General features: G+C 43.8%; 1 protein-coding gene across 2 annotated transcripts in view; it reads left to right on the plus strand.

Annotated features, from left to right (window-relative positions):
* Nucleotides 1–12,869, plus strand: part of ENTPD3 (ectonucleoside triphosphate diphosphohydrolase 3) — a 35,126-nt gene extending 22,257 nt beyond the window's left edge. For both annotated transcript variants that reach the window (XM_082745191.1, XM_082745192.1), the window contains exons 7-11: nucleotides 772–1,005; nucleotides 7,041–7,313; nucleotides 7,487–7,597; nucleotides 7,984–8,121; nucleotides 11,614–12,869. In XM_082745191.1, coding sequence (XP_082601317.1) covers nucleotides 772–1,005; nucleotides 7,041–7,313; nucleotides 7,487–7,597; nucleotides 7,984–8,121; nucleotides 11,614–11,850 — 993 coding nt within the window. In that variant the 3' untranslated portion in view covers nucleotides 11,851–12,869. The remainder of the gene's footprint in view (nucleotides 1–771; nucleotides 1,006–7,040; nucleotides 7,314–7,486; nucleotides 7,598–7,983; nucleotides 8,122–11,613) is intronic.
* Nucleotides 12,870–13,590: the final 721 nt, after the last annotated feature.

Here is a 13,590-nt window from a genome sequence, read left to right on the forward strand (position 1 = left end):
AGACACATTTGGCTGGGGCAGAAACATTGCATCATAAGCAGGACCAAAGCACACAGGAGAGGGAATATCCTCACTTCACTAGTTAATAAGAAATTGGAGGTGGGAAGGATCTAAATCTAAAGCCTATGGGTCTTTTGAAAAGTAACTGGAGAATGACCCTTCCCAAAGCTTCACAGCCCTCTGTAATTTCTGGAGACCTCAGGCTTCCCAAGTCACCCTGTGTCCCCAGGTCCATTCACTGCAGACTCCACATGCCCTGCCCCTGTTCAAAGGAAAGCCAACTCCAAGAGATAATCACCATGTTATAGAGGGCATAAACCATATCCAGCCCAAGGCCTCGTTTGTTCCCTTCAGATATACTCTTAAATTTTCATTAATTGCCAACAAGTAATAGTTGGAAATTTCATATAAAAACCACATTTTTAGCTTGCCCTGAGCCCCACACACCCCTAAAATTTGGAAGCACTGGTTACAGTGGACTCACATTCCGCATGACAATTGGAACAGAGTGTAGCTCATGTAGTCCCCAATTTGCCACAGTCCCCACCATTTCTCAATTATCTACACCTAATCTTCACTCATTTCTGTTGCCTGCCCAGCCTCTGAAAGCATTTGAGTTCACCACCCTTGAAATAAAGGAGAGATTTGGCCCCCAGATGTTCCCCATGTCATGCTTCTTAGCAATAAGAGAAGGGTCTTGGATGGAGAGCCTTGGGCAGACAAAGATAGTGCCTCTCAACTTTTCTCTTGCTTCCTTTTCCCACTGTGCAGAAGAACCTGTGGCATATGTGGGTGCATCCAAATGGAGTGGAGACCACAGGTGCCCTGGATTTAGGTGGCGCCTCCACCCAAATATCCTTTGTGGCTGGAGAGAATGTAGGGTTGAACACGAGCCACATCATGAAAGTGTCGCTGTACGGCTATGTGTACACGCTCTACACGCATAGCTTCCAGTGCTATGGCCGGAACGAGGCTGAGAAGAGGTTTCTGGCAATACTCCATCAGGTACCTGAGCCGGGGCGCGGAGGTGGGGGGTCTTGAGGGGAGGGGGCCTTGGCTTCTGGGGCCTGTCCTTTCCACTCCAGTTAGAATGTGGATAGAAACGAGAGCATGTTCCAGTTTACTCGTGGGGGTCCAAGCTCTCTCTCTCTCTGTTGTATTGACCACTTCCAGTGAACTTGAATCTTAGATCTAGGGGAATTCCAGGGCACCAGATGTTTTGTAAATGACTCAAGACCTGGGATCCCTTTAAGGACACAGACTGTTTTAAACCAATAGCTAAATAAGCCTGGGAATTTTGCAACTCCCCTGAGTGCAGAACAAATAATAAAAGTGGTCCCAAGAGAAATACTTGCTGACAGGGGAGAGAGGACCGAGCCTTCCCAGGGCTCAGCCTCCTTTTAGATGGGCCTATATTAGGCAGGTTTGATGCCCTTTATACGGTGGGATTTTGAGTAACAGAATTGCATCGCATTGGTCAGTAGCTCACATGGTAAGTGCTCCACGTCCCAGATGGCTAGTTCAGCCATCTGTTGGAAGGCTGCCACTAAGGTAAACTCAGTGTTAATGTGGTGTGTGTCAGCAAGCACAGGCCCCATGGATGAGACTCAAGACCCCAAACTCCAGTGATCAGGTGACCTCCATCTCAGACATGCATAGCTGAGAAAGGAAAATGAAAGATGAAGCAAAGGGACTTTGACCACCTAGAGGGGCAAGAGAACAACCAGAGGCTACAGATCCTGGCGTTCGGTGGGACCCAGGGGCAGGGGACAAGGGCTGGGTCAGCCTGTGAACATAGTGGGCACAGCACCATAGGTTAACCCCCACCCCTCCCACCCACTTTGGCAATTAAGAAAGGAAGTGGTGTTCTCCCAGCCCCTAACCTGCAGGGGGAAATGGTCTGGCTCACCAAAGTGCCATCAGCAAAACTGACATCTTCAGACCCCTGCATTTACCAGGTTGTCACGCAGGGCTGTGTGTGAGAATTCACCCTCCAGATCTGGCCTGCTCCCCAGAGCTTCTCCTTGAACCTCCCAGGAAAGGTCGGAGCCTCAGTATACATGCATGTGGTGGGCATTGTTGGGAGAGACTGAGCACTGCCTGGGAATGACAGAGTGGGGGACCCTGAAGGAAGCACTTGGGGCTCAACAGACCCAATGCCCAGCCCAGACTTAGACCACCTCCACTTGGCCAAACCAAACCCCACAGGGAACCCCATCAAGCCTCCCTAACAAGGTCTCCATAACCACCATTCCTCTTGCTTTCTCACTAACATATTTCAGCCAGCATGCTTCTTTCCAGGGCAGAAGTTCTGGAAACACCTCTTTTCTCCATCTCCTTTTATTTCTAGCAATGCTTAATGCCCCTCCCTCCAGCTCTAGTCCTGACAAGGGTGGAGGGCAGGGTCTCCTCTGAACTTGAAACAGGAGAAAGGGAGCAGGTGAAATCATCCTTTTCCCAGGGTGAGTGAAGGTCAGAGAAGCTCACTTCCTAAATTTGGCTGGCCCTGAGGAATGTTTGTGTGTGTGGTTTTTATTTTGATAATGATTATTAAAGAGCGATTATCCAAGAATCTATAATACAGAAGTGAATACTACACCTGTCTGAGGTCTCACTTGGGTTTGAGAACGTAGGTGTGAGCCCAGGCCTGGGCACAGAGGTGGGAGACCCCAGCCTCTACTGTGGCCAGTCAGCTCACAGGGATGGAGGCAGCTCTCCAACTTGCCTGGTAATCTCTGGATGCCTGAGAGGGTGGTTCCGCCCTCAAAGCCTTCTGACTCAGGTGAGGGGAAGGATCCGGGTGTGCTGAGGATTGCCCACAATTGCATGCCCAGACTTGCCTGACCAATACTTTCATGTGCCAAGTAAGTGTTACCAGGCCCCGACTTAGAAGGTTCACAAAGATGACTACATCATGAATGTTACTGCCTGAGTAAATCCTGCCAGTCTGGATCTGGTTTCCTTACCTGTCGCAGTGTGGTGAGAATTAATATAACCCTTGCAAACTGTCTTTATATGAACAATCCTCCAGTTGGCCCAGCACTGGAGCCTCGGACAGCCCGTTGGACGCTAGGGACATGTATTAACTATCCTGCCTCCCCTCTTTAAGGAAGTTCTTTCTTTTTTTTTTTTTTTAAGATTTTATTTATTTATTTGACAGAGAGATCACAAGTAGGCAGAGCAGTAGGCGGGGTGGGGGGGGGGAGCAGGCTCCCTGCTGAGCAGAGAGCCCAATGTAGGGCTCGATCCCAGGACCCTGAGATCATGACCTGAGCTGAAGGCAAAGGCTTAACCCACTGAGCCACTCAGGCGCTCCTCTTTTGTTTTTAAAGTAAGACATGTCGAATGAAAAAATTTAGAAAAAGCAAACACAAAAAATATAAATAATAAAACAAAAAACCCTAGAATTAACCACCTTAAACATACTATTGCATTTTCTTCCAGCTCCTTTTTCGCGCACGAGTATGTCTATTTACAAATTTGGCTTCATATGGTATATATAGTTTTATATCCAGCTTTTCCTTTTACCTAACCTAGTATTTCTTTTATCTAAATATACCATGAGCAATTTCCTATGTTGTTCAATATCCTTTGAAATTATTATTTTTATAGATACATAATATTCCAAGTACTATTATTTAAAAAGAAAAATTGTATTAGTCCTTTTGTTATAAAGGACTAATCTTTTTGTTATAAAGTCCTTTTGGTATTTTTATTGTAAAAATGTCAAACTATGCAAAAAAGTATTAAAGCAAAAATGAAAGAATCTCATTCCAACCCAATTCACTAAATGTCTTCACTGTTCACAGATTGATAACGTTGTGCTCTTGACTTTCCAGATTGATAGATAACTTATTTTCTTTACCCTTTAGTATTTCACAGTTTGTCAACCATGCCTATCCTGATGGACACTGGGCTATGTCCTGTTTCGCTGCAGCAATAATAGGCCAGTAAAGCTTCTTGTGCATATAACCTTATGAACTGATGATTTTGCTTCCGTGGGATAAAATCAAAGGATAGGTGTATTTTTTATATAATTGGACAGATAGGCAATCTTCCAACAAAATTAAAAAACCACCTTGGGCGTCTTGGTGGGTCATGGTCTCAGGGTCCTGGGATTGAGGCCTACATCAGGCTCTCTGCTCGGCACCTCCCACCCCCTGCCTGCCTCTCTGCCTACTTGTGACCTCTCTTTCTGTCAAATAAATAAATAAAATCTTAAAAAAAAAAAAAGACTCCCACCAACAAAGTTGTAATGACTTTTTGCAACCTGATAATTTCAGGGGTTCTGAGACATCCCACTAATAAGTCCTTGGATAAGGAAGATCTGTTTCTAGATTTCCTGTTCAGTTCATCCATTTCTCCATTCTTGAGCCAATTATTCTAGTTGCAGTGGTTTGTTTTTTTAGTCTCAGACATTAATTCTGAACTTCAAAATCATTTTAAGCAGTAACAGGAAGTTTTTGTTCATTGAAATTATGATGGTAGTTGCATTGACTGAAAATGAATATGGTAAAAAGTTAGCTCATTGATGATATTATGAATCCCCAAATAGAATTATAAAATATCCTTCCATTTATTTATCCTTGGTTTGTATCTTCCAATAAAATGTAGTTTTCATTATTGGTCCTGTACCTTCCTTTTAAATTAGTTTCCTGGTGTGTTCTTTTAATAGTTTCCATCACTGTTGAGGATAGTTCCTATCACTATTTTTCCACTTTTGATGGGATGTATTCTAAGACCAAGTTATGCTGCAGTTTACCAGTGGACTTTTTTGCCCTCAGTTCTAATGGTTAACCCTTTAGTACCAGTGCCATGCACACACTAAGTTCACGGGAAATTTGTTGAATGTTGAGGGCCTGAGCAACTTGGACCATTGGCAAATTATATTTAAAGAATGACATCACAATCGTTCAAACTCCAGAAAGAGTACAGAAATGATCTTTAGGGTCACCTGGGTGGCTTAGTCAGTTAGGCATCTGCTTTCGGCTCAGGCCATGACCCCAGGGTCCTGGAATCAGAGCCCCACATCTGGTTCCACACTCAGCAGGGAGTCTGCTTCTCTCTCGGCTCCTCCCCCTCTTCATGCTCGCCCGCATGCACACTCGCTCTCTTTCTCTCAAATAAATAAATAAAATCTTAAAAAAAAAAAAAAGAAATGATCTTTACTGAGCTGCTTTTATGTTCCAAGCCAGAAATAATTGATATTATCTTGCTTCTTCTCCAGTCCAAGCCAGAAGCAATTTATTTTATTTTAACTATTTAATAAGTATGTCAGATTTGGAGGGGGAAATTAAATAACCAGTTGACTGATTTCTACCCCCCCCCTTAAATCAATATTTCAGCCATAGGGTGACCCTTGTGTGTGACCCTGGTGACCCTACTATGTTACAGTAGACATAGCAATTTTTGAAAATCATGGATTTTTTTCATACCACTGAAGCAGAAAGAAGCCTCTTTTCTACCTCCACAGAGTCAGTCACATTAAGACATCCTAGAGGATAGTCATTAGAGTTACATTGGATGAGTGTTGGACTTCCGTAGGCTTATGTGTGGAGTCCTGTCACTGGCCTTTGTTAAATCATTCATTACTTCATTGTGTATCTCAATTTCCTACATCAATAAATTGAAAGACTTAGAATAAGTATTGTCCAAGTCAAGACTTTACAACAGGAGATGCTTAGTGGCTTTGAAATTGGACAGAGTTCAAATTCAGTTCCCTGGAAAAGGGAGTCCATAAATAGAACCAAACATGCTTTGGGATTTAGCATAAGATAAGATTTTTCATCAGTACATAAAATATTGGATAGTCATTTGAAAGAAATAAAGTCAGATTCCCTTCTACAATCTTTACACCAAATAAATTACAAATCGATCAAAGATTTATATGTAACAAAGATACTTGTTGCAGCCTTGTTTATAATGGCAGAATGATTGGAAACCATCTAAATATTCATATGCACATTTCTTATCTAAGGAATCTCCTCTGTAGTTTATTGGTACAGTGGAATGCTATGCAGCCTCTTAAAAGAAGAGGCCATTTTATATGTACAACGGGAAAGATGAGAAAGGTATATATATATATATTTTTTTTAAAGATTTTATTTATTCAGTCAGAGTGCGAGCACAAGCAGGCAAAGTGGTAGGCAGCGGCAGAGAGAGAATCAGGCTCCTTGCTGAGCAAGGATCCCGATGTGGAACTCGATCCCAGGAGCCTGGGATCATGACCTGAGCTAAAAGCAGTGGCTTAACCGACTGAGACAGAAAGGTATATTTTAAAGTAAGAAAAACAAGGGGCATAACTGTGGATAGAGTAGTACCATTTATTGTTTTTAGAAAAAGGAAGAGGGAGAAGAAAAGATATTTGCATATGCATACAAGAAGTATCTCTGACAGGAAATCACAAAATTTGGCAATCATGGTTACTTCTAGGGAAGGGATCTGGTGGCTAGAAGTAGTTGGGAGGGAACCTTAATTTTCATAATACACCTATTGGTAACCTTTTGGATTATTTTCTTAGGTGGATAGGTGATACTCTATTAAAAATGATCAATTAATCTAGGGGACACCTGGGTGGCTCAGTTGGTTGAGCAACTGCCTTCAGCTCAGGTCATGATCCTTGGAGTTCAGGATCAAGTTCCACATCAGGTTCCCCTCTGAGCGGGGAGTCTGCTTCACCTCTGACCCCCCTCCCCGCCAATTCTCTCCCTCTCAAATAAATAAATAAATCTTTTAAAAATGATCAGTTAATCTAAGCATGTCTTGTTTTCCCATCCAAATGGATTTCATAAAACCTGCTTCCCAGGACTGTCTTAAGGGGTGGGTCAGATAATGTGAATGAGGACCTGGCATTGTGCTCAGTGCAGGTTCACCCACCCCCACTGGAGTTGCCTTCAAGTGCACACTGACATAAAATGGCATGTTTTCCATCCATGTCTCTATTGGCATGGGAGGGTAGCCATTGTAAGGATTTGCAAGAGGGAAACACTTTGGCCCTCCACAGAAGAGTGGTTTCTGACACCTCCCTCTTGTACCCACAGAATTCGCCCACCAAAACCAGTATCATCAACCCCTGTTACCCTCGGAATTATGTCACTACCCTCACTGGGGGCTACATATTTGACAGCCTGTGCACAGCAGACCTGAGACCTGGAAATTACGACCCTCATGACGTCATCACCTTTGAAGGAACCGGGGACCCATCACTGTGTAGAGAAAAGGTGGCTTTCCTGTTTGACTTCCAAGCTTGCCATGACCAAGAAGACTGTTCCTTTGATGGGGTTTATCAGCCAAAAGTTAAAGGGGCATTCGTGGTAAGAGCAAAAACCACCAAAAGTTTCCCTTTCTCCCCCTTTGAAGATTTAGCTTTCCCCTTTCTGATTCTCTTCTGTTGCCCTGTTTGCCCACTTTCTTATTCCCCACCCCTAAAGCTCCATAATGTATCCCGTTCTGAGAACTGACTTCCTTCTCCGCAACCCCCTTCCAGGCTTTTGCAGGATTCTACTACACAGCAAGTGCTTTCAATCTTTCGGGGAGCTTTTCCCTGAACGCCTTCAACTCAAGCACCTGGGATTTCTGCTCAGAGAGTTGGAGTCAGGTCAGTATTTAAAGAGAAAGGGGCAACATCCCCCGTACAACACAGTGAGTGGAGCCAAGTGTATTTCATTTGTGTGTGGGTGTGTGTGTGTTCCAAGTTTGGACTTTATGCTGTTGTGCTTCCCCAACATCCACAAAATGGGGTAATAAGGGAACCTGCCTCCTACCCGCATTGTGGATGAATGTTCTGACCACAGGCACGATGGTTACGACAGCAGGTAGTGTACCCCGTACTGCAGAGGGGTATTTTCGTTATGATGTGATACAATTGGATTGTTTTATGGTGATGGTATTATGAAATTCTACAGGATGAGATTCTTTAAAATGTGTTCTGAAACACGTGTTGTCAAACATGCCTGCCTCATCTGTTTGGAACCTCCTCCTCAGCTCCCGCTGCTGCTCCCCAGGTTTGATGAGGTGTATGCCCGCTCCTACTGCTTCTCAGCCCACTATATCTACCACTTGCTTGTGAATGGATACAGATTCACTGAGGAGACCTGGCCCCAAATACATTTTAAAAAAGAAGTAAGTCAAGGCACAGGTTGTTTTCTCCTCTTCCTCTCTAAAGGTTTGTGTATAGGTGCAGAAGAAATGCAGACGTTTGGAGGGTATTGGTGATTTCAGTTTGCTGGGGGGAAGCTGGAGAGACTGGGAATCCCTTGTGAGCTTTCCGGGAGGGATGGTGGAGAATCCAGAGGAGGTGTCCCTGGGGGACCCTTCCACATGGGGGGAGGGATCAGAGGCCAAGAACTCACAGACCCTGAGCTCCTCGAGCACAGGATCTGTCTCATTACCTTCAGCACAGGAGCGAGAACCTAAAAGGTGTTTACTGAATGTTTGCTGAGTGTATGAACAAATATTTTAAGGATCAGACTTATCATCATGAAAAGAAACTTTAAATAGGGCAGTGATTCTTTAAGAGGCTGGTAACTAACTGCTGTCCATTTTACACAGATGTCAGGGTAGCAGAGAGTATGAGGGATTTACAACAGCATGAAGTAAGGAATGTGTCTGAGGTCACTGGATTTACGGTCAAGTATCCAGGATGGCCTGAAGCTGGAATCCCCAAGTGTCACCAGGTGGCTCTTTGGCCGGTCACCCGCCAGGCTTTGTTTTCAGGAAAGACTCAGCCTTGCTGATATGAACCCAACCTAAGTTCCCCAGGTTTAGGGAGAATTTTCTCATCTCAGGAATAGCTGATATAAAGCCTGGAGTCCGTCTGTTTGATATTAGCTTTAGCAATAATTAGATTAAACCAATCAATAGCCAGCATTAGGCCTGTGACTGTCTACTTTTACATAAATAAAATTGAGTCATCTACAAAAAGCTAAGGCTGTCTGGAGACATACAAGGACTCTTGGTGGCATGTACTCTCTAAGCTTTGCTTCTTAATGAATCTAATTAGCAGGAAAGTACATTATGCGAACAGAAAGTGATGTTCCCTTGGATACCAGTTTGGATGGATACAGAATTCCAGCTTTCAAATCCTTTTCCTTTATTCATAAAGAAGTTTATATATAGCCAAATTGGTATTTAAACATGAAGGCATAAAAAGACTTAGAAGATTTGCCACACAGTGTTGCCAAAAATACTTTTAGAGGAAAAAATCAAATAAGAAGAGGAATAAATCCTGGAAATGTTATAAATATATAGGCAGGAAGAATAAATGATGTGGTGGCTTAAAATGTGTATTTTTATTTTTATTTTTTTTTAAGATTTTATTTATTTATTTGAGAGAGAGAGACAGTGAGAGAGCATGAGCGAGGAGAAGGTCAGAGGGAGAAGCAGACTCCCCATGCAGCTGGGAGCCCGATGCGGGACTCGATCCCCGGACTCCGGAATCATGACCTGAGCCGAAGGCAGTCGTCCAACCAACTGAGCCACCCAGGTGTCCCAAAATGTGTATTTTAAAAAAGGAAAAAGAAAACTTAGACTAAAGAAAAGTAAAAGATTCTATCCATAACAACCCAAAATTCGAATATATCTGATATCCAGTGTGAAGGGAGCAAGGTCATAAGAGGGGCCTAAAATGCTCCTCTTGTAAAGGCAGACTTTATTTATATAACATTTTTTTTTTAAATTTTTTAAAGATTTTATGTATTTATTTGACAGAGAGAAATCACAAGTAGATGGAGAGGCAGGCAGAGAGAGAGAAAGAAGCAGGCTCCCTGCTGAGCAGAGAGCCCGATGCGGGACTCGATCCCAGGACCCTGAGATCATGACCTGAGCCGAAGGCAGCGGCTTAACCCACTGAGCCACCCAGGCGCCCTATATAACATTTTTAAGGCAAGAAAGGAAAAAATAAAGAAAAAGTAAAGGAGCACCAATTAAAAGTTTTAAACTAAGATATAAGAAAGAAGTAGTCCAAATATATCCATAATCACAATAATCATAATTGGACTAAACCTACCAGTTAGAAGACAGATATTGTCAGATTGGATTTTTAAAAATCAAGCATATGTTGTTTGTAAGAGAAACCCTTATGTGTTAAGGGTAAGGACATGGAAAGTCTGAAAATTTAAAAAAAAAAAAAATCAGGAACACCTGGGTGGCTCGGTCAGTTAAGTGTCTGCCTTCGGCTCAGGTCATGATCTCAGGGTCCTGGGACTGAGCCCCACATAGCGCTCCCTGCTCAGCGGGGACCCTGCTTCTCCCTCTCCCACTTCCCTGCTTGTGTTCTCTTACTGTCTGTCAAATAAATAAATAAAATCTTTTTTCTTTTAAGATTTTTTTAAATTTATTTTTTAATTAATTTGACAGACAGATCACAAGTAGGCAGGGAGGCAGGCAGAGAGAGAGGAAGGAAAGCAGGCTCCCTGCGAAGCAGAGAGCCGGATGTGGGGCCTGATCCCCAGGATCCTAGGATCATGACCTGAGCTGAAGGCAGAGGCTTTAACCCACTGAGCCACCCAGGCACCCCATATATATAAAATCTTTTTAAAAACTTCATATATATATATGTATGTATATACATACATATATATACATGTATATACATACATATATATATATGAAGTTTTGACCAAATAGTCTTTAAAATAAGGATCATGCAAGATACAGAGGAGTGGGACGCCTGGGTGGCTCAGTTGGTTAAGCAGCTGCCTTCGGCTCCGGTCATGATCCCAGCGTCCTGGGATCGAGTCCCATATCGGGCTCCTTGCTCCGCAGGGAGCCTGCTTCTCCCTCTGACTCTGCCTTCCACTCTGTTTGCCTGTGCTCGCTCTCACTCTCTCTCTCTCACAAATAAATACATAAAATCTTAAAAAAAAAAAAAAAAGATACAGAGGAGTACAACGTAATGATAGAGAGTTCCTTCTGAAGATTATAAATTTGAAACTTTTTTGTATCTAATAAAACAGCCTCAAAACAAGGAAGCAGGGGCGCCTGGGTGGCTCAGTGGTTTGGGCTGCTGCCTTTGGCTCGGGTCATGATCTCAGGGTCCTGGGATCGAGCCCCGCATCGGGCTCCCTGTTCCGCAGGAAGCCTGCTTCCCTCTCTCTCTCTCTCTGCCTGCCTCTCTGCCTACTTGTGATCTCCGTCTTTCAAATAAATAAATAAAATCTTTAAAAAAAAAAAAACAAGGAAGCAAAAACTGATGGAATTTACATAAGAAATTGACAGAGTCTGTTTCTTATTTAGACTGACTCCTGTGCTTAGAAACTGGTCCTGGGTTCAGTAAACTGCTTGTTACCCTCTTTCTTTAGCCACAGTCACTTTTGTACTGGACAGTAGAAAAACTCCCACTGTTATTAACAGTGCCATCATCCCACTTGGCTGTTGGGAGGTTGTGAGGTTGATGAGGCTGTGAGGACTCCGATGGTTTTTCCACAGTGCTGAGTGTAGGGCCTCAGTGACCTGGAATCTAGCCCAGTCTCTGCAGGGTCTGAACTTGGACAAGTCTTTGACCTTGGGCCACAGTTCTGGTGGGTGTTCCATGAGGATGACAGTGGTGTATGTTTGTTATTCCTGCCTGGGAATAACCTACCCTGAGAACTAAGCCATCTTTCTACCATACAGGTGGGGAATAGCAGCATAGCCTGGTCTCTGGGCTACATGCTCAGCCTGACCAACCAGATCCCAGCCGAAAGCCCCCTGATCCGCCTGCCCATGGACCCGCCTGCCTTTATGGGCATCCTTGCCTTCTTCACAGCAGTGGCCTTACTGTGTCTGGCATTTCTGGTGTACCTGTATGCTTTGTCCAGGAAGCAGAGGCACTCCCAGCATGCCTTCGACCACACAGTGGATTCTGAGTGAGCTTTGTGAAGCAGCTTCCAGAGCCTGAGGGCTGCCCAGAACCAGCCTGGGCAGCACCAGACAATGCAAGCGAAATGTCCACCTTCAGGAAATGCACCTAAAGTCAAATACCTAGGTCCTGTGCCTCTCCAAGTCTGATTTATGCCAAAACACTTCTTGGGGAGTCCCCCAACTGTTCTGGGTACGTTCCTTCACCAAAGACCTACCACCCACTTGCTGACCTGTTGGGGAACTGAGAAGAGACCTGCCTTCAAGGTCAGACTTTTTATTCCAAGTGCCCTAGAGGAACAGTGAGTTGAGACTATGACAATTTGATGTTGAAGCATTGACCTCAGGGCTCAGTTTGCATTTTTCCTTCCTCAGAAATGTCATATGCCTCCTGGCAAGTTTGGAAGCTGGCAGGCGGCCATTAAACATTTAACACAATTAGATATGTTGCATTATGGCTTCCTTCCATTGATTCTTAACTCAAGACTTGGCAATCCCATAAGCATTGAGCTCCCTCAGACTAGTAAAATAGAGTGTTGGGGGGAGAAGTTTTCTTTAACCCCATGATGGTGGCCATGGCCAGGCTCTATCTTACAGGCAGAACCTGAAGGACAGAGACACACAGAAAATCTCCCTGGAAACTGCAGTCCATTTCCAGAGTGGAATTCACACTCAGGGCCCTGGTCAGAAGATTGCAGCCTGTGTGTATGTCTTAATTCCCACCTGCCGTTCACATGGCTGGGTCCTCTTATAAAACTCCTAGTGAGGCTACCATGTATTAGATCTTTTTGCCTTTGCTAAGCTTTTGCTTAGGGCTGTTTCTCCACTGACAGCGTGGTGTGTATGTTTTGCCCACTGTTCCCACAAGTGTACTTGATGCCGTCCTGAGATAGCCTTGCTTACCACATTCTACGTATGATGAGAAAGAACTCCAGCAAGTCCAATGGCGACAAACTAAAAATCAACATTATTTGAGATTGTTGGTTAGCTGAATATGGAATAAAGGACTCTTGTTTTGTTTTGACTTGAAATGTGTGTGTTTGTTACCTTGCAAACAGTACTTTTTCTCCTAAGGACCCAAGGTGGTATTTGTGAGAGTAAGTTCTTAAAATGAGAAAAAATTTCTTAGGAAATCTATCCTGGTGAACTAAGAAAATTATGCATTAATCACCTTTAATTCCAATCCACCTTTATTCACTTTGATAAAACTGTGGCTCCTTGAGATAATTGATTCAAACATTTCTGTATTTTATCTGACATCCAAAACTTCTGTGAGGCTACAACCTGCCACTCAGATCTTGATTCCCAGCCAGAATGGCTGCTTCCTTCCCAAAATGCACCTTTGCTCACACAGTTCTCCCTACCCTGCCTGTGGGACATCCTCACAAACATTCAAGTAATACATATTTCTCAAGGCCGAATTTAGCTCTGCTTCTTCCACAAAGACTTCCTTACACACACACACACAATGATCTACTGGACCACATTTTAAAAACTAGCGAGGAGGGGCGCCTGGGTGGCTCAGTGGGTTAAGCCACTGCCTTCGGCTCAGGTCATGATCTCAGGATCCTGGGATTGAGTCCCACATCGGGCTCTCTGCTCGGCAGGGAACCTGCTTCTCTCTCTCTCTCTCTCTCTCTCTGCCAGCCTCTCTACCTACCTGTGATCTCTGTCAAATAAATAAATAAAATCTTAAAAAAAAAAATAAAAAAAATAAAAACTAGCGAGGAAAAGGGGCGCCTGGGTGTCTCA

This window comes from Mustela nivalis (assembly GCF_964662115.1).
Source record: "Mustela nivalis genome assembly, chromosome: 1".
In the NCBI taxonomy this organism is placed as follows: Eukaryota; Metazoa; Chordata; class Mammalia; order Carnivora; family Mustelidae; genus Mustela; species Mustela nivalis.